The sequence below is a fragment of the Tachysurus fulvidraco genome, chromosome 6 (assembly GCF_022655615.1).
Source record: "Tachysurus fulvidraco isolate hzauxx_2018 chromosome 6, HZAU_PFXX_2.0, whole genome shotgun sequence".
Lineage (NCBI taxonomy): Eukaryota > Metazoa > Chordata > Actinopteri > Siluriformes > Bagridae > Tachysurus > Tachysurus fulvidraco.
Window position 1 is genome coordinate 7693439 of NC_062523.1, and position 24781 is coordinate 7718219.

General features: G+C 42.2%; 2 protein-coding genes across 4 annotated transcripts in view; one reads left to right on the forward strand and one right to left on the reverse strand.

Annotated features, from left to right (window-relative positions):
* gpr156 (G protein-coupled receptor 156) overlaps positions 1 to 24781 on the reverse strand; it is a 48858-nt gene that overhangs the window by 13314 nt on the left and 10763 nt on the right. For all 3 annotated transcript variants that reach the window (XR_003443027.2, XM_027162540.2, XM_027162541.2), the window contains exons 2-6: positions 3564 to 3686; positions 3021 to 3148; positions 2662 to 2797; positions 1487 to 1597; positions 547 to 672 (exon numbers count right to left, since the gene is read on the reverse strand). Coding sequence is in view for 2 of the 3 variants with exons in the window: in XM_027162540.2 (XP_027018341.2) it covers positions 547 to 672; positions 1487 to 1597; positions 2662 to 2797; positions 3021 to 3148; positions 3564 to 3686 (624 nt within the window). In the remaining variant the exon portion in view is untranslated. The remainder of the gene's footprint in view (positions 1 to 546; positions 673 to 1486; positions 1598 to 2661; positions 2798 to 3020; positions 3149 to 3563; positions 3687 to 24781) is intronic.
* On the forward strand, positions 14728 to 18367 carry LOC125141425. Its single transcript, XM_047814931.1, has one exon. The coding sequence runs from the start codon at positions 14957 to 14959 to the stop codon at positions 17708 to 17710; it is 2754 nt and encodes a 917-aa protein (XP_047670887.1). The 5' UTR covers positions 14728 to 14956; the 3' UTR covers positions 17711 to 18367.

Sequence of the window (24781 nt, forward strand, 5' to 3'; positions counted from 1 at the left end):
TGTATGGATAGATGTATAGATGTATGGATAGATGTATAGATGTATAGATAGATAGATAGATAGATAGATAGATAGATAGATAGATAGATAGATAGATAGATAGATAGATAGATAGATAGATAGATAGATAGATAGATAGTTAGATGGCCAGACAGACAGACAGGCAGACAGATTGATTGAATGATTGATTGGGTAATTGATGGATAGAGGGAAGGATGGGCAGATGTATGGATAGATGTATAGATGTATAGATAGATAGATAGATAGATAGATAGATAGATAGATAGATAGATAGATAGATAGATAGATAGATAGATAGATAGGTAGATGTATCTACCTATCTATCTATCTATCTATCTATCTATCTATACATCTACCTATGTACATCGATACATCTACCTATCTATCTATCTATCTATCTATCTATCTATCTATCTATCTATCTACCTATCTATCTATCTATCTATCTATCTATCTATCTATCTATCTATCTATCTATCTATCTATCTATCTATCTATCCATCTATCTACTGTAGCTATCTATACCTTGACCACAGCACTGACTGCTCTGGAACACTTCACAGGGTCGGTGAGACTCCACAGAGACAGAATCAGAACATCCACCAACACCAACAAAGCCACCAGACCCATCAACCGAATATCACGGATAATCTGAAAGACAGAAAACAACAAACGTCTCACACACAAAATCTTAACAGATGAGGAGGTTTTTTTATAATCCTGATAAATTAATCATGTAAAAAAAAGTTTTTCTGTGTATCAGTCATCTGGACATATCGCAGAACTCAAGCCAACTCATTCATTCATTTTCTACCGCTTATCCGAACTTCTCGGGTCATGGGGAGCCTGTGCCTATCCCTAATCCAACATGTTAACCAACCCATCACAGGGCGCACACACACTCTCTCATTCACTCACACATTCACACACTACGGACAATTTTCCAGAGATGCCAATCAACCTACCATGCATGTCTTTGGACCGAGGGAGGAAACCCCCGAGGCACGGGGAGAACATGCAAACTCCGCACACACAAGGCAGAGGCGGGAATCGAACCCCAACCCTGGAGGTGTGAGGCGAACGTGCTACCCACTAAGCCACAATGTTTACATTTATAGCCTTTGGAAGATGCCCTGTTGACAGAGTGACTTACATCTGTCTCATTATAGAGCTGAGTAATTGAGGGCCTTGTTCAGGGGCCCAAGAGTGGCAGCTTGATGGACCTGGGATTTGAACTCATGACCTTCCATTCCATAATCCAACATGTTAACCAGTAACCAGTGAGCTACCACGTGTCCAGTAAAAGCTGACTAGATGCTACCTTATTATCCTCCTTATCTTATTTTGTCTTATATATTGTGCCTCATGAACATCAAGGTTCTCAAATAAGCTTTAACATTTGAACCTAATATCAAGCTTTACCATTATGTTTAAATCATTTCTAACAGTCACCAACTGCACTCACCACTCTCCTGTCAGGTACACGCTGCGTAAACACCCTGTAGAGACGCCATGTTTTCCCCAGGATGGGTCCGAACACCAAAGAGCTGCCAACGCACAGCGTCCAGACCCACGCCTGGATCACGGCAGACAACAGAAACAAGAGCAAATGCAGAAACAAAATGTAAAACATGGAAATCTTTACAGGTTTTTAGCTGTTAAAATGTTTAGATGTTAAACTGCTGATCCATAGCACATGACACAGCTGGGTTTCAACACAAACGTGTGTGTGTGTGTGTGTGTGTGTGTGTGTGTGTGTGTGTGTGTGTGTGTGTGTGTGTGTGTGTGTGTGTGTTGGAACAGTGCCCTGTGTGTTTGTGTGTGTGTGTGTGTGTGTGTGTTTATATATGTGTGTGTTTATATATATATGTGTGTGTGTGTGTGTTTGTATATGTGTGTGCACATACAGTGCTGTGTGTAAGTGTGTGTTTGTGTTTTTATGTGTTTTTGTGTGTGTGTGCTATATAGTGCCCTGTTTGTGTGTGTGTGTGTGTGTGTGTGTGTGTGTGTGTGTGTGTGTGTGTGTGTGTGTGTGTGTGTGTGTGTGTGTGTGTGTGTGTGTGTGTGTGATGAATGCAGTGCTGTGTGGGTGCTTTGTGTGTGTATATACAGTAGTATGTGTGTGTGTGTATACAGTACCATGTGTGTGTGTGTGTGTCTGTGTGTGTGTGTATACAGTGCTGTATGTGTGTATGCAGTGTCTCGCGCGAGTGTTTATATGTGTGTAGGTATGCAGTGCTGTGTGTGGGTTTTTTGTGTGTGTATACAGTGCCATGTGTGTGTGTGCGTGTGTGTGTGTATGCAGTGCTGTGTATGCAGTGTCTCGTGAGCGTGTGTTTATGTGTGTGTATGCAGCGCTGTGTGCGTTTTTGTGTGTGTATACAGTGCCATGTGTGTGTGTTTATGCAGTGCTGTGTGTGTTTTTGTGTGTGTATACAGTGCCATGTGTGTGTGTATGCAGTGCTGTGTGTATGTTTTTGTGTGTGTATACAGTGCCGTGTGTGAGTGTTTGTGTGTGCATACAGTGCCGTGTGTGTGTGTGTGTATGCAGTGCTGTGTGTGTATGCTGTGTGTTTGTTTTTGTGTATGTGTGTGTGTATACAGTGCCATGTGTGAGTGTGTGTGTGTGTGTGTGTTTACCTGCATGACAGCTTTTGGGCCCGTTCCCTGTACAGGTGATCTGTCCTCTATAGCATAGAGGAAGCCGCTGGTGTAGGCCAACACACTCCCTAACACAGTCAGTATGTTCAGGTTGGGACTCGACATCTTCACAATCCTGAGAATTCATTATATACAACAGCATATAGGACGCAGTTCAGACGACGAGCTACAGTGAGTGAGTCATGACCTTTATTCTGAAGTCTGTTTTAGTTTCAGGTTGTAACAATACAAAATGGGTTAAATATATTCAGGGCAGTGAATATATGTATGAATGAAAAGAAAAAGAGAGAGAAAGTCAGAGGATTAGATAAAGAGATGGTTTTGTGAGATTTGTCTACCTGTTGTTTTTGTAGCGGATGGTGAAAATGAGGAAGAGGAAGGACAGCAGAATCCCACAGGAGAGCAGGGTCCAAACTACGGCACACAGAACCGGAGACAGAGACCTGCTCTGCACCTCCACCACCCTCTGCACACAGACACACAGACACACACACACACACACACACACACACACACACACACACACACACACACACACACATCCACACACACACACACACACACACACACATCCACACACACACACACACACACACACACACACACACACACACACACACACACACACATCCACACACACACACACACACACACACACACACACACACACACACACACACACACACACACACATCCACACACACACACACACACACACACACACACACACACACACACACACACACACACACAGAGACACTGTTACAGTTTCAATATAAAAAGGACATCCTTACACCATTGTGTAGATTTTTGAGCAGTGTGTGTGTGTGTGTGTGTGTGTGTGTGTGTGTGTGTGTGTGTGTGTGTGTGTGTGTGTGTACCGTAGAGAGAGTGCAGAGTCTCAGCAGGATATCCCAGCTCTGCTGCTTGTTGACTGCAGGATGGATGAAGCAAGACGCAGAGTCACAGTTAGCACTGCAGTTTGGCCTGATCTCCATCACTGCCTACACACACACACACACACACACACACACACACACACACACACACACACACCTTAATCAGACACACTACTAAAAAGTAGTATTAAATAGTATTATACTACTATATATTAAAAAAATCAACCAAATCTTCTCAAAATATTTTCCATATTTTCTTTAAAAATGTCACATCAAATTTCCCCACAAATTCCGATTTGATGGATATTTAGATTGCAACCACAACCTACTGCATATGACCCGCCTCTTCCTGTGGTAAGGCAGTACTTCATTCATTCAGACATTACAACATTACTATCTCTTTTGCTAATGCAATAACACTTTGTTACACTTTCAGCCTAAGCCTTGTGTATTAACATAAACCTGCGAAACAACCACAATAAAGTTTATTAATTTTTTTTACATTTTGCTCCATCTGAAAACAAACTCTGCAAAAATGAATCAGAAAAATACCTTGTGATACTACAAGATTGTACATGTGACATATGAAATATGAAATACAGTGAATAATCAAATGATATAGAAGATAATACAGGCATCTAGAGATACCAGCTCCAGTTGTGTTCCCCTTCATGAAGATTTTGGACATTCGGTATGAAGAGGCGGAGGGCACAGTGGTGAAAACGTTGTCTCATTTCACTGTGTACTGCAACAGCTATATATGGTTGAAATGACAATAAAAAGCTTCTTGACTTGACTTGACTTGGCTTAGTGGCGCACGTTCCCACCTCCACCTTCTGTGTATGGAGTTTGCATGTTCTCCCCGTGCCTCGGGGGTTTCCTCCAGGTACTCAGGTTTCCTCCCCCGGTCCAAAGACATGCATGGTAGGTTGATTGGTATCTCTGGAAAATTGTCCGTAGTGTGTGAGTGAATGAGAGTGTGTGTGTGTGTGCCCTGTGATGGGTTGGCACTCCGTCCAGGGTGTATCCTGCCTTGATGCCCGATGACGCCTGAGATAGGCACAGGCTCCCCGTGACCCGAGAAGTCGGATAAGCGGTAGAAAATGAGTGAATGAATGAATGAGAAGAGGCATCGACCTTGTGAGGATCCTGAGGGTTAGGGTTAGGGTTAGGGTTAGGGTTAGGGTTAGGGTTAGGGTTAGGTTAGGGTTAGGGTTAGGGTTAGGGTTAGGTACATCTAGAGATGTACCAGCTCCAGTACAGGTGGTCTTTGAGGACAACAACAACCTCCTCATCAATACACAATTGTCAGACTGTATCTGAATGTAGAAAGGATATCATTCATAATAACACTCTCTGATGTTTATAACACTTTATAATCACACCCTCCTGTGAAACCCAAATGATGATGAGATTCACTTTTGTGTCTGGTTCCTCTCAAGGTTTCTTCCTCTTCCCTTCCATGGGGAATGTGGCTGCCTAGTGGTTAAGGTGTTGGGCTACCAATCGGAAGGTTGTGAGTTTGATTCCTTTGTCCACTTAAGATGCCACTGCTGGGCCCCTGATCAAGGTCCTTTACCCTCAATTGCGCAGTTGTATAAAAAATGAGATAAAAATTTTAGTCGCTCTGGATAAGGGCGTCTGCTAAATGCTGTACATTTAAGGGAGTTTTTCCTCACCAAAGTCACCTCAGGTTTATTGATTAAGGATAAAAACAAGCACATTTAAATATAAATCTAAAAATAATCTTAAACGTGTTTCTTATGTTCTGTAAATCTGCCTTGAGACAATGTCCATTGATAAAAGCCCTATATAAATGAAATTGAATAGAATTTGAATGACGGTACCGTACGGTATCACCTTCTATATCCTTTGATAATCCATTATAATGAATATGTGCGATATCTACTGCTTTATGACTGCACACACTTTCCATCGTGTTTTGCCGTACATCTGAGTAGGACTGTACAACTATAGTGTAATCATTTTATTGTACATCTTTGTTCTGAATAACTTACTGCATTGTAAAAGATGTTTCTCCCCAATATTTAACATGTAACGTGGTGTTTATTAGAACCAGAGAAACATGCTATACTATAACATACCACCAGAGAGCAGTGCAACATTCATTCATTCATTCACTCATTCATTCACATAGGACAAATAAATCTGACTGAAATAAAAAAAAAAATTTCATTTTGTTTTTTGTTTTTTTGCATTGTGTAATCACTTTAAACATTCACATAGGAATTCACAGCCCTGAGAAATGAAGACAAGTAATTATTGCGAATCCACCCTTTTGCATAATAGCAACTAAGCGCAAACTACATAAACACTTCACTCCTGAACCCTAAATGAGAGAGAAGAGGGATAAAAACAAAACAAAACAAAACACACAGGCCTGTCTGTAGTACACTGCACTAAATCTCACAAAACACGGCTTCGTCACACGCAAGCACGTATGCAGCGTACGCCTCAAACTGGTGAAAGGATAGTGGGTTAAGGAAAAAGAGAAAAAAGTGATCTCCGAGCACGTCTGCAGAGCCGGTGTGTGTTGTGTGTTATGAATTGAGGTGCAGCCTGTGTGATGGTTAAAGCTTAAATGTTGCATGGACTTGTTATAGATTCGACGCTTCCATGTTTGTAAAGACTGGAAAATCTCCTGAGATTAACTGGGCACATTTGTGTGTGTGTGTGTGTGTGTGTGTGTTACAACATTACTGAACATGCCTAGAGTTTCACATGAAAACGCTAGATATATGCTGGATATTGGGCTTTGGTCTGTATGACACGGAAAGATGTGGAATAAAGAGTCGACTGTTCTGGAACTAGTCCAGTTTTAGCATTTAATCCTCCCCTATAATTATTTTTTTCTACTTCAACAAAATGAAAATTTGTCTGTTTTACAAAGTCTAAGAAGCAACAGTTATATCCAGTGTTTCCACTTGTGAACTTGTCACACGTAAATATCTTCTTTTGAATCACAGTAAACCTAAAACGCTCTTAAAGACATGTTTGCTAAAATAAATAAATAAATAAAAAATCCTCAGAAGATACAGATCTTAATCTGATCCATTGGATTGCTTCTGTCATGTAATAGAGAAACATCCACGGTGCTGTAATGTATATGTGGCGATAATAGAGGATTCTTCTTCTAGCTGACGAGATTGTTTCAAACGCAGGTCCCTTCTACATGAAGGAGCAAATACTTTTACCCAGTTTTCATCTGGGTTGACTTCATTAATTCAGGAACCTTATGGCACATTATCCACATTAATACTTTAACTCCAAAGAATGACAAAAAATGGAATTTGCTCCTGTTTTGTCGTGTCCATGTTCGACGTTGAACGTCTTTCTCTTGTCGCGCTCCACAGCGGTGCTTAATATAAAGCTCAAATGAAAGTAAACACTCTGGGATTTAAGAATTTGTAGTTTTTCTGTTTTTATCTAGCCTACTAGGGGCAATATATTCACACAAATGTGTCTAACTTCAAAGCAAACGATGATATCAAACTCATTCTGCTCTCTGAGATGCCCGTACATAAAGGTCTAAGATTCGAAGCTGGTATCTTTAACCGTTAAAATTCTGTGCAAGTTTATCATCAGAAAGTAAAACACATATCTCACACTGAAAGCTAACAGAGTCCTGACTCACTTTATATCAAACTGATATAAATCAAAATGTCAGATACGTGGATTTAACGCCAGCTTATTGGTCATAAAGGTTGAACACTAGATAAATACACTTGTGTACACACATTTAGTGCATCTGATTGTTTAGAAGGTGTTGATTTGTTTATTACAACAGCAGCTCGCCCGCTAGAGCTAACTCGAATATTAGCTTTAATGCTTCTTTTAATGCAATATTGTTTACAAAGTAACGGTCACTCATATACTCCTACTTCATCAATCCTGACATTCTACCGCTGGTTGGAGTCTCGTCACCCGGTGGTCCCCTAGCCAGGGATTGATCCGCATGGTCAGCCAGTGTCTTATGATATTGTTGTGGATAGAGCAGCCCAGAGACTGTTGGTCTGGTCTTTATCAGCAATCAGGTCTGTGCTGAACTCGTTTACGATGACCCATTAGTTCCTCAGGAGCTCTCGGTCACACTATTATAAACTGTTGTAGAAATGACATTATTTACAGTACAGTGTCACCTAAATGAGGATGAGGTTCCCTTCTGAGTCTGGTTCCTCTCAAGGTTTCTTCCTCATGTCCTCTCAGGGAGTTTTTCCTTGTCGCCGTCACCTCCGGCTCGCTCATTAGGGATAGGGATAGTTAATATTTTTAAATTAATTGTAAACTTTAATTTTATATATATCCACTTATTTATTTGTATCCTTATTTTTTCTTCTTCTTCTTCTTCTTCTTCTTCTTCTTCTTATTATTATTATTATTATTATTATTATTATTATTATTATATATTTATTTCCTTTTTTCTCTCTCTTCTCTTTCCATACTTCTGTAAAGCTGCTTTGAGACAATGGGAACTTGTTAAAAGTGCTATACAAATAAATTTCAATTTGAAATTTGAACATACAGGGACATGTAATGGTGGACACGACATAATCTTAGCCAATTTTTAATAAAGAGATTTTTAAGAACACGATTTTTAGGACACAAGACTAAAGGAGTTTGTTTAAAATTCAGAGCAGATGACATGGTTAGCATGAAATTAGCAGTGGTCTACATTTCCCATCAGCACCTGCATGTCACATGATCACAACACTCATGCTGAAGAACACCACTATGTAAGTTCCTGTATATCTAAGCTTGTGTTGTTGCGTAATGGCCCGTAGTCTCGTTTCTAGTCTCGATAGTTTTGCCTTTGTCTTGTGCATCACTGAGATTTCTGTGTTTGTTCCTTCTACGCTTGGTAATTATAGTCTACACTTGCAACTGCTGCCTCTATGAATACCTGACAGAAAGAGTCTACGGTGTTGTACATATTTCCAAACAGAGGAATATACAGGCTGTGGTTTGTCTAAAACATGACAAGCAGCATTTTTATGGTCTTGATGATGAAACTGTTACCTTGCCACAATGAAACTGATAACATGAACAAACTTGCTTTGCTAACTTTCACAGATAATAAAATTAAAAGTGTGACGTTTACATCGTCAGCAGACGCTCTTATTCAGACCGTACGTTTTAACACAACAGAGCAAGTAAGAATCTGGGATATTGATGGACCTGGGATTTGAACTCACAACCTTCTGATTGACAGTCTAACAGCTTAACCACTAGGCTATCTGCTGCACTCAAAGTGGAATGAGGATTGAACTTCAGCTTCTTAACTTATTTTCCTATTATAGCACACCGCATGAACTTTCACCCTTACATACTATATGATGCTTTTTCTTTAATTGCAGGAGGGGCACAGTGGCTTAGTGGTTAGCACGTGTGCCTCACACCTCCAGGGTTGGGGGTTCGATTCCCGCCTCCGCCTTGTGTGTGTGGAGTTTGCATGTTCTCCCCGTGCCCCGGGGGTTTCCTCCGGGTACTCCAGTTTCATCCCCCGGTCCAAAGACATGCATGGTAGGTTGATTGGTATCTCTGGAAAGTTGTCCGTAGTGTGTGAGTGAATGAGAGTGTGTGTGTGTGTGCACCCTGCGATGGGTTGGCACTCCGTCCAGGGTGTATCCTGCCTTGATGCCCGATGATGCCTGAGATAGGCACAGGCTCCCTGTGACCTGAGAAGTTCGGATAAGGGGTAGAAAATGAATGAATGTTTAATTGCTGCTTCGTGTCATCAGACGTGTGTGTCATATCACAAGTTTGATGTCTGTGTATGTGGAAAAAACAAGTGTTAATATGTTGGAATGATTAAGTGTGAATAAGCGTTCATGACTTCACAGCTGTAAACAGTCTGTAAAGTGTCACCCCTGTGCATGACTAATCGCTTGGGTTGAATATCTTTCTGTTTAAAAAGCCTCAGGCCTTGCACTGCTCAGTTACACACACATCACTATATAAACCATAGATAATATGGAGTTCATTAAATCATGACGCTAGCTGAGACACAAACAAGGGCTGTTAATGTTACGTTAGACACAAGAACGCAGAAGAGCAGCATATCGATCTGTTTTACGACTCTTTCAGACTTGTTTGTTCAGGAAGAAAGAATCTGAGTGAAACGAATACTTATCTTTGTTTTTTATTTATGACTGAACATACTTGTCAGAGCCCGGTCGGAGGAGGTGGTATGGAGACAGACCCGTACGCAGGATAGCTTCAACTGAAAGGGTTTTAATACATGAGGAAGACAAACATAAACCACACTACACAGGGAACTAACATTATTATTAATGAAGCCGTGCTGCCTAAGGCAACGCGGCTCACATATATACAGACAGGGACACTCACACACAATGGGGAACAGGTGTGATGCCCGGGAGGAGCAGACGAAGACGGGGCAATCACGTGACACAAACAAACACAAACACACATGGCCATAAGTCTGCGCTGATCCCTGACGGATCTGCGCTGATCCCTGACAATACTAGAGCACCAAAATATATACAGTATATATAATATGACTGGTTGAAAGTGTGTGGCATGGACAAATACATATTTTTGTGCATTAGTCAAAAATATTAAGGGTGGTTTGGTGGTTAGCACATTTGCCTTGGACCTCCAAGGTCAAGGGAGGAGTCTGCATGTTGTTCCTGAGCTTCAGGTGTTCCTCTGAGTACTACTGAGTAAACTTCTTCTGAGTTTCCTCCTGCCCATCAGTGATGATCATTCACTGGTGCTTTTGGTGGTGAACAGGGGTCAGCATGAGCACCCTGAATGTCTGCGGCTATGCAGCCCCGATGAGCTGCGATGCATTGTGTATTCTGGCACCTATCAGATCTAGCATTAACTTCATCAGCAATTTGAGCTACGGTAAGTCATCTGTTGGATCGGATAACATGGGCCAGCCTTCGCTCCCCACATGCATCCATGAGCCTTGGTTGCCCATGACCCTGTCGCTGGTTTGCCACTGTTCCTATCCTTGGAGCACTTTTGATAGATACTGACCACTGCAGACCAGGGACACTCCACAAGTTGGAGATGCTCTGACCCAGTCATCTAGCCTTTGTCAATCGCTCAAATCCTTTCTCTTGCCCATTTTCCTGCTTCTAACACAGAAAATTTTCAATTTTCAATTTTCAATTTTCTCTGCAAACCAATCCAAAGAAGCAAGACGCCTCACTAAAAGGTTTGTTAAGGCAGTGAAATTATGTAAATCATATGTTATAGCTCTCACAGACACCACATCTTGCCACATTTTGAGTGATGAGCTAGACAGTAGTCTCTCTCACCACCACCACCATCATCATCATCATCATCATCATCATCATCATCATCATCAGCAGCAGCACACCTGCATGAATATGAGGAACAGCGTCGTCGTTCCAGAGAATCTGTGCTAAGCTGCATAGAAGCCGTTTTGCCAGTTTGTTATGGCCCAACATCTTACAAAAACATGTGTACACACGACAGTATAAAATAAAACCACCAAGAAACGAAGACGTGCTCCTGTATAGAAAGCGCAATCCTTGACTATACAGACACAGTGAACAAATAGGTTCCTCACCCACACTCAATCACATGACTCAGCTCATAAAATGTCTGCAGAGCCGTATCAGGTGTGCTGGAGTGAAGGAAGCATATGCCAAGTGAGCAGAAGAGGATTCAGTACAACAGCATTTGTCATCATCTGTTACTCACTAAGGTTTCTATTCTAAATGCATTGAGTCTGTTACACTGCTTACACTTTCTCTTATATGATATGAGAGACACACACACACAAGTACAAACACACACACTAGTTTTAACAAGGATTTCCACAGTTACATAAACATGAAGTCTAACTTGGTGTCAACAATGTCTAAAACACAAGTACACAACTCTTACACATAAAACATAAAAATTTTTTAAGTCAGCGGGTAAAATTTTATTTCTAACCATCTTAAAATATATTACAGTACAGCTCTGCTTTAAAGGCTTTAAAGTTTTTTTTAATGTTTTATATTAATCGATTAATACGTTTAACAGAAACAGCTCATTCACGGTGACCGATACTGCAGATGCGCCACATAAATGAACGATAAACAGATTTACGAAGGTGTCGATATCTAACAAAGTGAAAAAAATGAAATGCTTTCTGTTATACAACATTTATAGACAGAATCTCTGATGTCAGCTTAATGTAACCATCAGTAACAGTCAACACTGTGATTTATAATATTCAATCAAACTGAATTCAATTGAAGCTGCTATAACGTAAGGGATAACTGAAATATTTTTGTCTCTGGGACGTTTTAAAGCGTTAAATGTAACTAGATGTGTAAAGTTCGTCGCGACAAACTTTGATGTTGGCTTTGACAAAGCAAGTATTCGCATTTGGAAGCGAGTGGACATAAGGGTCAGTGTTACTTTTGGAGGCAAGTGGACAGAAAGCTACAGTAGGGTGCCAAAACATTTGGAGGCAAGTGGCGACGAGCATGTGATGTCATCCGAATAAATGTGAGGAAGTTCCCCTCATTGTTCTGAATGTTTTGATATGTCACATGTCCATGTTGTAAAAAGTTTTTTGATTTTGCATATTTTGGGGGTGGGGCTGTGGGACAACTGAAAGGCCAGCCGATTTAATAGTTTGTTCAGAGTATCACTCTAAACGAGCCGGCCGAGTTTGGTGTAGATAGTTCAAATGCTTGCCGAGTTATAAACATCCAAATTTTATAATGGGAGTCTATGGGAAAAAAGGCCACTTTGAGACCCGGTACCGAAAGTACCAGTACTTGGATCGCTTAGAAAAGTAATAGCTACAAACTTCAGACCAGCATCTACAACATATCCAAATTTGGTGCATGTGGCTCGAAAGCTCTAGGAGGAGTTACTCTTGATAAATTTTTGTCTAAGCTTAAATAGGAAAACAGAATGTACAAAGCCAACATAACGAGAAGGGGGTAGATAACTGCTACCTAGTGTGGTGTAGTTTAAAAAGGTTGCTATATGAAATGTGACACTTTGTTCAAATATCCATTTCAGCTGTAGTAAAAGTGGTTAAACTGTCATGTCTTTTCATTTCTCTGTTTGAAGTGAAATCAAGTCTCTGCTTGAGTCGAAGCTCTCAGACCATCACAGCTTGCTGTAGTATTCTGAAAATACAGGAAAGTCTCGCCTCTAAAACTGGTATCTTACTCTTAAAAAGTGCACATAACAGAATCTACACCCTAACTTCCTCATCCTGCAATCACTCACAGCCACTAATGTTCACATGTCCGGTTCATTTGCGAATGGAAAAGAAAGTCAGTCCCAGATCACACTGAGAGGCAATCACTCAACGACTCCACACAGTTTTGTGTAAATGGGTGATAATGAGACCTGCATTTTACACAGTGCACTGGTAAACTAGTAGCTCTGTACAGTCTTTAAGTTATAGGAGGCAGTCGTGAACTAATGGTTAGAGAGTTTGACTCCTAACCCTAAGGTAGTGGGTTCGAGTCTCGGGCCGGCAATACCACGACTGAGGTGCCCTTGAGCAAGGCACCAAACCCCCCCAATTACTCCCCGGGTGCCGCAGCATAGATGGCTGCTCACAGCTCCGGGTGTGTGTTCACGGTCTGTGTGTGCACTTTGGATGGGTTAAATGCAGAGAACAACAGAGTATGGGTCACCGTACTTAGCCGCATGTCACGTCACTCTCACTTTAGCCAAAGTTAAACTAAACAAGCTAAATGATTTAAGACAATATATGAAGAGCTCTTTTCCAAAACGTGATAAACGCCAAAATGAAAAAAAAAAACGAGTTTGTCATGTCATTTTGCTGTGTTGTGAACCTATATACTGCTCCATCAATGTGTCATTCCAAAACGCTATATTTCCTTGTTTAAAATGTACTTCAAGATGCAGTTTCTTTCCAAACCGCGATAAGCGTCCAAACCTGTTTTTTGCCTAAACGATATATATCCTCTCGACCGATCGGACGGCGGTCTGAGGCGAGAGATGTTTGTTTGTGCGCAGTCTTCAAAATGAGTGTTTTTAACTTTGAATGCATTACTTTATTTACTTTATTTTATGTATTAAGTTGCCTGTTGAATATTGTTATCATTACTACCATTACTTTTTGTACAGTATAGCTTAAATGTGTTACTAAGTGATTGGAATGTATTGTTAACATTGTTGTATATTTTTTAATTAGTGTTGTTTGTATGTGTTATTTTTAAATTATTTGTTTTATGTGGTGGACAATATTGAAACCTGAAAATATTTATTTTTTACTATTTATTTTATGTTACTATTTATTTTATTTGGAAGTTTTATTTGGTTTATATGTCTCTTTTTATAAAAAAAAAAAAAAAAACATTTTTAAAATAAAGGATGGATTTATAGCGTTTTGGAAAAAAATAAAAAAAAACTTTGAATTTATATTCAACAAAATTGTTGTTTCATTTAACAATCACTGTTTAATATGTTCAGACTGAGCCAACAGACCATTTTAACAGGACAAATTGAATATAAACAAAATGTGTGGTTCTAGGTAAAAAAAAAGTCATTTTCATAAAAAAATATTAAAATGGATTTATAGCGTTGTAGCAGAGCCACATAAGGTGACAATGGCTTAATGCCGAAATGTTGTATAGAGTAAGCATTACCTGATTGTGTACACCGGTAATATATTCTGTTGCATTTGTGTTGCCCTGTTTACCGCTCTTATGAGACCCGCCGATGACGTCACGCGACATCGCTTCACTTCCGGGTTCCCCCCCCCATATAAGGAAGCGGGCCGACGGCGTTCGAGGTGGCGAGGTTAATGGCGATTGGTGCACCAGCTGATACTGTAAGGAGGGTTCGCGGTTTTGGTGTGGATTATTCGGGGGTTGTTTAGCGCGGGAGAGACTCATTGTGGAATATCCTCCCTTGATCGGATTATTCACCGGTGAGGACGCTAGTACACCCATCCACAAGCCGGACTTCCTATCACGTCACTACATCCGGTGAGATTGCGCCATATAAGGACATTTATACTCACCGAGGCCTTAAAGGACACTACACACCCTACGCGCACACGCACCGCACACACCTCATTGCTTTGGTTTTTTGTGTGTATATATTGTTTTGTATATATTGGTAAATATAAATTTTGTATAATACACTGGGGTTGGTTTATATTGGTGTGTCTGTCTGTTTTCTGGTATAACAACTGTATTAGGGAGTGGTGCCCCATATAATCGTGTACGGTTTAGGTGTGACTTACACGTGAACCGTTACATAGTGGTGGCCCGTACGGGGAGCCGCTCCATTTATTTAGCATTTTTTTGTAATATTTTGTTTATTATTACTATTATTGCTATTATTTTTTGTATTGTTATTTTTTTACTATGGATTCAGAACAGACCACACCACTCACTGTTATAGATGCTGACGTGGTTAGTGGTAACAACACTCCTGTTAATGAACAAAACACTGCTAATGCCAGTCCTGATGCAGATTTTACTGCAGGCCCATTTGTAACTAGACGTAATCCAACAGCTGAAATAACATCTATGCTTAGCTCTTTGTATATTTCTGATGGTGATGAGTCTGAGGATAATAATGAGGAAAGCTGTGTGATGAATGTTGAGTGGATACAAACAATGCAAACTGATATTGCGCAGCTTAAGGTGGATTTATTGGCCCTTAGCTCACAGGTACACTCATTGAATCACGATTTCAAGCAGTCTGTTGAGAGTACCCTAAATCGGGAAACCAGTTTCAGGGAGGCAGTGGACGCTGGCTTAGCAGAGTTGCAGGAGGGTTTCCAGATGTCCCTGGAGAAGCTGGAAAGAGCGGTGACAGACTGTTTTCTAAGGAGGGATGCAAAATGGGAAAGTCAGATGAAGAAATTGCGACTGACAAGCACTCCCACCCTCGCCAGACTACAGGCCTACACTCCAGCTAGTTCTCCCGTTACACCCATCCACCTTCCCAAGACACCGGTTCCAGCTACCAGAGCTAAAGTGCCTCCACCCAAGCCTACCAATACCACCTATAGCATTGCGACTCCTACTGCCAGGCAACCCTCTAGTGAGCTTACCCCTCCGGCAGCAGCCAATATATCGTCCTTTTGTGCTCGTCCTCCCATCCGCCTGGAGTTTCCCACATTTGGTGATGCCTGTGAAACGGCAGATGTACTAAACTTCATCGAGCAATGTGAAAACTACTTGGACATCAGACCACTCCCCAGTGTGGAACTAATTGGTACTCTGAGCACTGTATTGAGAGGATCGGCTTTGAGCTGGTGGAAGGCTGAAAAAACAAAGGTCACGGACTGGCAGTCTTTCAAAGAGGCTTTTATGGCGGCGTTCCTACCAGATGACTACCTCACGGAGGTGGAAGACAAACTCCGATCACTGGTACAGCAACCTCGACAACGCCTGAGAGACTTCGCCTATGACTACAGAGCCCTCTGCCTCAAGTGGAAGCCCGACATCACAGAGGACGAATTAGTGAGTCGTATCCTCAACAACATCAACCCGAGAGTTGCAGGCTGCCTGAGGGGAACGATAACCACCGTGGAACAACTGGTGAAGGTTGGGTCCATGGTGGAGAAGGATTGCCTTGGGGCAAAAGACTACTGGCAGAAGGTGGGGCTGAACGGGAAGGAAAGGAGCAGCAAGAGGCCGACTGATCGCTCTTCCCCCAAAAACCTGGCAGGGGTCTCCATCGCTCAACCCCAGGTGCTGTCATCACTTCTGCTGGTACCAGTAACGGTGAAAGGGAAAGAGGTGAGCGCTGTACTGGACACAGGGAGCACTTATACTCTAATGCTAGAGAACTTCTGGCTACAACTAACCGGAGAGACCCCCACAAGCACCTCACGGTCCACACAGAGATTCATCATGGCGGATGGAAAGATACACCAAGCGGTGGAGAAAAGGACGGTCAGCTATAAATGGCATGAAAAGGAGTGTGGAGTGGACACTTACATAATGAAGGATGCCCACCTGGCCTTCCCACTTATAGCGGGGTTGGACTTTCTAACGGCTACCGGAGCCATCCTAGAGGTGGGACGATGCCGGTATGCTCTCGACACAGAAAAGGGTTACATATATCACCCCTTCCTTCCATCCCATGGCCTTCCCGGGCTGAACACCATGACCGCCCCTACGCCGTCTGATCCAACAGCTGTACTGAGTCTGTACTACGCCTTACCTCCCACGTTGCTCCACCCAGCATTAGCTCCCCTGCATCCTGTTATTAACCCTACCTGGGACACTGGAAATCAGGAGGAGCTGCAAAGGTTGATGTCCAACTGGCCTCACACCACCTCCGGTAACCTGGGAAAAACCGCAGTGGTTCGACACAACATTCACATGACCGACAACATCCCCATTAAGTCCAGAGCATACAGAGTCTCTCCTTTCAAGAAACAGATCATTGAAGACCAAGTCGACCAGATGCTCAAAGACCACATTATTGAGCCTTCTTTCTCTCCATGGTCATCCCCAGTAGTCCTCGTGCCTAAACCTGATGGTTCCCACAGGTTCTGTGTGGACTATCGCCGGCTAAACAGCAAGACCATTCCTGATGCCTATCCAATGCCGCTCATCCACGACATCTTGGAATCCATGGAAGGCGCCTCCTGGTTCAGCACTTTGGATTTGCAATCGGGTTACTGGCAAGTGGAAATGGAGAAGGAGAGCAAAGAAAAAACTGCTTTTATCACCACCAAGGGGCTGTACCAATTCCGCTCCATGCCATTTGGGCTTAAGAACGCGGCTGCCACATTCCAGAGGCTCATGGAGAAGGTCCTGGCTGATCTAAGGGGGAAGATCTGCTTCGTATACATTGATGACATCATAGTATACTCGCCATCCTTGAAACACCATTCTCAACATCTAAATGCCATATTACAAAGACTGAGTCAAGCTAACCTTACATTGAATATGAAGAAATGTCATTTCTTCAAACGACAGCTGAAATTTCTGGGCCATATCGTCTCTGAGAGGGGAGTGGAGGTCGACCCAGAAAAACGCTGGCCGTTGCACACTATCCCTCCCCTGCTGACCTCAAGGCACTGCAACGTTTTCTGGGTTTGGCTGGCTGGTACCATAAATTCATCCCTCACTTTGCAGATATCACTGCTCCATTGAATCGACTAAAAAAGAAAGGAGTGAAGTGGGAATGGACCCCTGAATGCCAGAAAGCTATGGATGACTTGAAACAGGCCTTACAAAACCCACCCGTTCTGGTGCAGCCTGACCTCAACCTACCATTCCAAGTCCATACAGATGCCAGCGACGTTGGCCTGGGAGCGATACTTAGCCAGAGTTCCGCGGAAGGAGAGAAGGTGGTGGCCTATGCCTCGAGGACCCTAAGAGGAGCAGAGTTGAATTACTCCACCTCAGAAAAAGAGTGTTTAGCCGTGGTCTGGGCTGTGGAAAAATGGAGACATTACCTGGAAGGAAGGCAGTGTGACATTTTTACAGATCATGCAGCTCTGGCTTGGGCCTTCAACTGCCCCAAGACCTCCTCACGTCTGACCCGCTGGACGCTCCGCCTACAACAGTTCTGCTTCCAGGTACACCACAGGAAAGGCTGTCTTAACCTAGGGCCTGATGCATTGTCCAGAGCTTACCTACCTGGAAAGGCTAAAGAGGTACCCTGTCTAGTCATGTCACCTCTCAGATATACCTCCGACATCCCTCACACCCTAGACGAAATAGCTACTGCACAAGGCAGCGACAGTAACATCCCCCATCTACAAGCAGATAGCAAAGACAGAAAGGTCCAGGGTAAGCAAATCTCCTTTGAGGGTCCACCAGGGGGTGTTATACCGCCGGATTCCTTTGAAGAACCAGGGGGAGAAGTTCCAGTTGGTGGTCCCTCAATCATTAGTACCTGGTTTCCTGCACTACTTCCATGACAACCCTTTAGGAGGACACCTGGGTAGGCTGAAAACTCTGCTAAGGCTGTTGGATGTAGCTTGGTGGCCTTCTGTCCGGAAAGACGTCTGGCAGTACGTCAAGGGCTGTGAGGTGTGTCAGAAATACAGCCAGAAAACTCAAAACCCAGCGGCTTTCTGCAAAGCACCCAGGTCCAAGAACCAGGCCACATGCTGGGGATGGATTTAATGGGGCCCTTCCCAGTGAGCAAGAAGCAGAATACTTACCTCCTGGTAATAGTGGACTATTTCACTAAGTGGGTAGAGATGTTTCCCCTTAGAGATGGTAAAACTCAGAAATTAATCAAAATTCTCAGGGAAGACATATTTACCCGTTGGGGGGTTCCCAAATATCTGGTATCGGACCGAGGGCCTCAATTCACCTCCTGTGTCCTCTCTGAACTCTGTAAGGCCTGGGGAAGCATCCAGAAACTCACCACCAGCTATCACCCACAAACTAATCTAACTGAGAGGATAAACCGGACATTAAAAACAATGATTGCCTCCTATGTGGGAATATACCACCAAAACTGGGACCAGTGGTTACCTGAGTTCCGCTTTGCCCTTAACACGGCCCATCAAGAGACCACCGGCAAAACACCAGCAGAGCTCATGATTGGCCGGCAGTTACAAGGTCCGCTGGAACGGCTTATCCATAAACCACCTTCACCCGACCAAGCCGCATACAACATGATTGAAAGGCAAACCATCATGGCAGAGGAGGTAAAGCGTAGAGTGGCAGCACAACAATCTAGACACGCTAGATATTATAATGCTCGACGGAAGGATGCGCAGTTCCAGCCGGGCGATCTAGTCTGGATTAAAACGCACCCACTCTCTTCGGCCTCAAATAAATTCTCTGCTAAGCTAGCGCCCAAGTGGGAGGGACCAGCTGAAATTAAAAAAAGAATGGGGCCAGTAAATTACACAGTTTGTTGCGGAAACCCACCTAAAAACGAAATTGTAAATGTGGTTAACCTAAAACGTTGGTATGGACGCTCTCCTTCGGCGCCGATGGCTGGGGGGGGGGGTCTATGTAGCAGAGCCACATAAGGTGACAATGGCTTAATGCCGAAATGTTGTATAGAGTAAGCATTACCTGATTGTGTACACCGGTAATATATTCTGTTGCATTTGTGTTGCCCTGTTTACCGCTCTTATGAGACCCGCCGATGACGTCACGCGACATCGCTTCACTTCCGGGTTCCCCCCCCCATATAAGGAAGCGGGCCGACGGCGTTCGAGGTGGCGAGGTTAATGGCGATTGGTGCACCAGCTGATACTGTAAGGAGGGTTCGCGGTTTTGGTGTGGATTATTCGGGGGTTGTTTAGCGCGGAGAGACTCATTGTGGAATATTCCTCCCTTGATCGGATTATTCACCGGTGAGGACGCTAGTACACCCATCCACAAGCCGGACTTCCTATCACGTCACTACATCCGGTGAGATTGCGCCATATAAGGACATTTATACTCACCGAGGCCTTAAAGGACACTACACACCTACGCGCACACGCACACGCACACACCTCATTGCTTTGGTTTTTTGTGTGTATATATTTGTTTTTGTATATATTGGTAAATATAAATTTTGTATAATACACTGGGGTTGGTTTATATTGGTGTGTCTGTCTGTTTTCTGGTATAACAACTGTATTAGGGAGTGGTGCCCCATATAATCGTGTACGGTTTAGGTGTGACTTACACGTGAACCGTTACAGCGTTTTGGAAAAAAGCATTTTTTTATTTTTTTATTTTCTCAGCTGACGCTCACTGCTGGATGATCTGTAGCCCGGTATTTACTAGGTTCATATTTTGATACCCGTATACTGTTAAACGAATACATTTCAGCTCTTCATCCTATATATCGATCGTTCAACATTTAAAAATATGTAGCGTAAAATTGACACTGCTGATTTCTCTGTTCTGGGTGGTTTATAAATTCCTTTGCTTCCTCTTACAAAATGCTGTCGTCACTTTCCCAATTTTAGAGCCGCAGTTTACCGTTTCCTGCTGAGAAAGGCATTTCCGACCATTTTTCACCAGCACTCACTCCATCCAACGAGCCATGCGCTCAGCTACGCAGTGGAGAGGAAAAGGTCTCCAAAGGTCGTGCATCAACTACCTCGAGCCGTGTCTCCCGACCCAGTCCACAGAGACACACAGACAGATTTGAGATCCCAAAGCAGATTTACAGTATCAGTATACGGTTCGGTAATGAACACTGACGGAGAGACAAATCCTGCAGGGAATCGAGGGTTGTGCTGGGAAACACTGACCTTGACTGGACCTAGTAATTAAACTTCATTGCAAAAAAACAGTGTTAAGTAAATACTGTACAGTAACTAACAAACTAACAGCTTCCATCATTTCCATCATTGACTATCTGTACATCTAAAGCTAAACTAGTAGGTTCTGTATAGCTGTTTCTACTTACTCTTAGTACATTTAAAAGTAACTATTTTTGTACAGTAGTAAGCTTGGATAAATGTGTAGCAGGGTCAGAATTTAGTATTGACTGGTGGCAAAAATGCCACCGAAAAATGACCAAAACTCCCCAGATATTTTAATTGAAAAGATAAAAAAATTAGTTCATTCCTGCTTTTATTAAGAACATTTGTCAAACTGTATATATTAAATATATAAAACAATCCAGTACAGTTTCACATCGATTAGGCATCAAGAACTCCATCAAAACAAACACGGGAGACGTATCTATTAATTACTACTATTAAGTACTACTGTGGTGAGGAAAATGGACCGTTTCGATACTGAAACTCATGGTAATGTTGATCTGGAGATCTTTCAAAAGAAAGAAAGAAAGAAAGAAAGAAAGAAAGAAAGACAGCTCATGGTACAGTATATACTTATTTTAAGTTAAATAATACATTGTTGATTATGACTACAAATAAAAATACCAATGGAAATGGGTGATGCTATGTGTTTGAAAGAAAAAGTGCTCCCATAAAGATAATAAATGCTCCTGAAAATCAACACCAGAGGACAAATATTATCCCTTAGTATATTTCCGGCCCTAATGTGTACCATAGGTCTATGTTTACTTATTTGCTAAAGTTCCTCTGAATCTAAACTCAACAAGTCAGCAAATTAAATCCAAAAGTTCCAGCAGTATTTACATGGGGAAGTATGTCTGTATGTCTGCATGTCTGTAAGTCTGTACGTCTGTATGTCTGCATGTCTGTAAGTCTGTACCTCTGTATGTCTGCATGTCTGTATGTCTGCATGTCTGCATGTCTGTAAGTCTGTACGTCTGCACGTCTGTAAGTCTGTACCTCTGCAGGTCTGTATGTCTGCATGTCTGTAAGTCTGTACGTCTGCACGTCTGTATGTCTGCATGTCTGTAAGTCTGCATGTCTGTAGGTCTGCATGTCTGTAAGTCTGTACGTCTGCACGTCTGTATGTCTGCATGTCTGTAAGTCTGCATGTCTGTAGGTCTGCATGTCTGTAAGTCTGTACGTCTGTACGTCTGTACGTCTGCACGTCTGTATGTCTGCATGCCTTTATGTCTGTATGTCTGGACGTCTGTATGTCTGCATGTCTGTAGGTCTGCATGTCTGTACGTCTGCATGTCTGCATGTCTGTAGGTCTGCATGTCTGTAAGTCTGTACGTCTGTACGTCTGCACATCTGTATGTCTGCATATCTTTATGTCTGTAAGTCTGTACGTCTGCACGTCTGTAAGTCTGTACCTCTGCAGGTCTGTATGTCTGCATGTCTGTAAGTCTGTACGTCTGCACGTCTGTATGTCTGCATGTCTGTAAGTCTGCATGTCTGTAGGTCTGCATGTCTGTAAGTCTGTACGTCTGCACGTCTGTATGTCTGCATGTCTGTAAGTCTGCATGTCTGTAGGTCTGCATGTCTGTAAGTCTGTACGTCTGTACGTCTGTACGTCTGCACGTCTGTATGTCTGCATGCCTTTATGTCTGTATGTCTGGACGTCTGTATGTCTGCATGTCTGTAGGTCTGTATGTCTGGACGTCTGTATGTCTGCATGTCTGTAGGTCTGCATGTCTGTACGTATGTACGTCTGCACGTGTGTATGTCTGTATGTCTGCATGTCTTTATGTCTGCATGTCTGTAAGTCTGTATGTCTGTATGTCTGCAAGTCTGTATATCTGTACGTCTGTACGTCTGCATGTCTACATGTCTGTACGTCTCCATGTCTGTATGCCTGCATGTCTATAAGTCTGTATGTCTGTACGTCTGTACATCTGCATGTCTACATGTCTGTACGTCTGCATGTCTGTATGTCTGTACGTCTGCATGTCTGTAAGTCTGCATTTCTGTATGTCTGCATGTATGTAAGTCTGTATGTCTGTACGTCTGTACATCTGTATGTCTACATGTCGGCATAACTTTGACAAATTTCACATATAGCCACTGCATAAAAAAAGTCATTGGATGAAAAATGTTTGAAAACGTCACAACAACAACAACAACAACAACAACAACAACACAATTACTGTATGACCAAATGTTACACGTGTGGAATAATTTGCAGTTTTAATCTGTAGCCCCTGTGAGAACCAGTGAAAGTGTGAAGTGAACATGCCAGTATTCTGTTGAGGTTTCCTTCCTCATCCGATTTTCTGTTACAGTCATGTTTGCTGTATAGTTTATCTTTCCAGCAATATTATCAAAGGTTGTCTTGTGTTATTTTAGCCAAAAATGTCAGCAAGAAAACCTAAATATTAGGTCATAGATGGCACAGTTCAGTGTGTGAAAGGAGTTTCGGTAAACCTGCGGCTACACAATAGCATTGACGGAATCTGTCCACGGTGACAAAGGTGTGTATTTTCCTTTTGAAGTGGATCTTACCGTCATTAAAGAGCAATGCTACAAATGTGGCCTTGGGCGGAGAGCACACACATCTAATAAAAAAGCAGCGTAAATGTGAACTACTTTCCAAACCTTGTTAGATATGTCCTGTTTAGAATAGAGTTTGTTATAGTCTTTCTTTTTTAGGTTCCTTTGTTGAAATGTTATAGACAGATTGCAGTTGATTGAAGGCACATGCACAAATTAGGTAAGCACAAAGTATTGCCAAAAATAAAGCTACCTGTTACAAGCACAACTTGTTCCAATAAGCATAAATTTTCTGACCCGTCTAAACGTTCGCATCTGAAATCTTAAGGAATGAATGGAGACAAAGCACGGCTATATTGCAACATTCCTTTTCATTTTGTAATCCCTTTAGCACTTGAGCTGATTTAAGTAAAGAATGCAGTTCTTGGTAAACCCCTACAGAGCAAAGAAAATGGATCAAGCCACAAAATGAAAAAGAAAGCCATTGGACTCACAAGGTACATTTTTTTTTACATGCAACACAAAGCCACATGTGTTTTGACTGACAGTGAATATTCTGTGGAAAAAAAATTATCCTATTATTTATGGGTTTATTAACAAACTGAATATAGGTTTCGTTGATGAAACAAGCAGGAACCTAAAGACATGTCTTATACACCGAGCGATGATGAATGCACTCATTGAATGTGACAGTGTGATTGAGTTGGCTACAGTGGGAGTACAAAAACAACGTAAAGAGCATGAAATAATACGGTTCTTTTGTGGTATCCGTTCATTTAGTAGCATGTTTACCCAATAACACACAATCAAAGAGAATCTAGTGGAATGGTCAAGTGTGGTATGATTTTCAATATATTTTGGAGTTGGGTTGGAGATCGCAACCCACTACCGTCCATCTATACATCCACCCATCTATTTTCTGTAATCCTACACAGGGTTGTGGTGAACCTGGGGTCTATTCCAGAGTACTCAGGACATTAGATACTAACCCATCACAGTGCACAGTCTCTCTGTCTCTGTCTCTAACACACACACACACACACACACACACACACACACACACACACACACACACACACACACACACACACAAACACACAGAGCCTACAACAAATGTCTTTGGACTAGGGAGGAAACTGATGTAACCTGGAGGAAACCCCTGAGACCAGGGAGAATAAGAAAACTCAATACTCAATACAATACTCGATACTGTAGGGTGGAGTCCATAATATTACTGATCATTGTACACATTGAAGGATTTACATTGTGAAACTGTTTTCATTTAGAAAAAAACTGTACCACATTTAATTGAGGCTGCAAAATATTACAAAAAAAAACTAATATTATAAAAAACCTTTTTTATAATATATGCTGTATAGAAAAAACTATTATAAAAGCGCCAGTGATGGTCTTTTACACTTTTTAAATACCTTTCCAGGTAACACTAAAGACACAA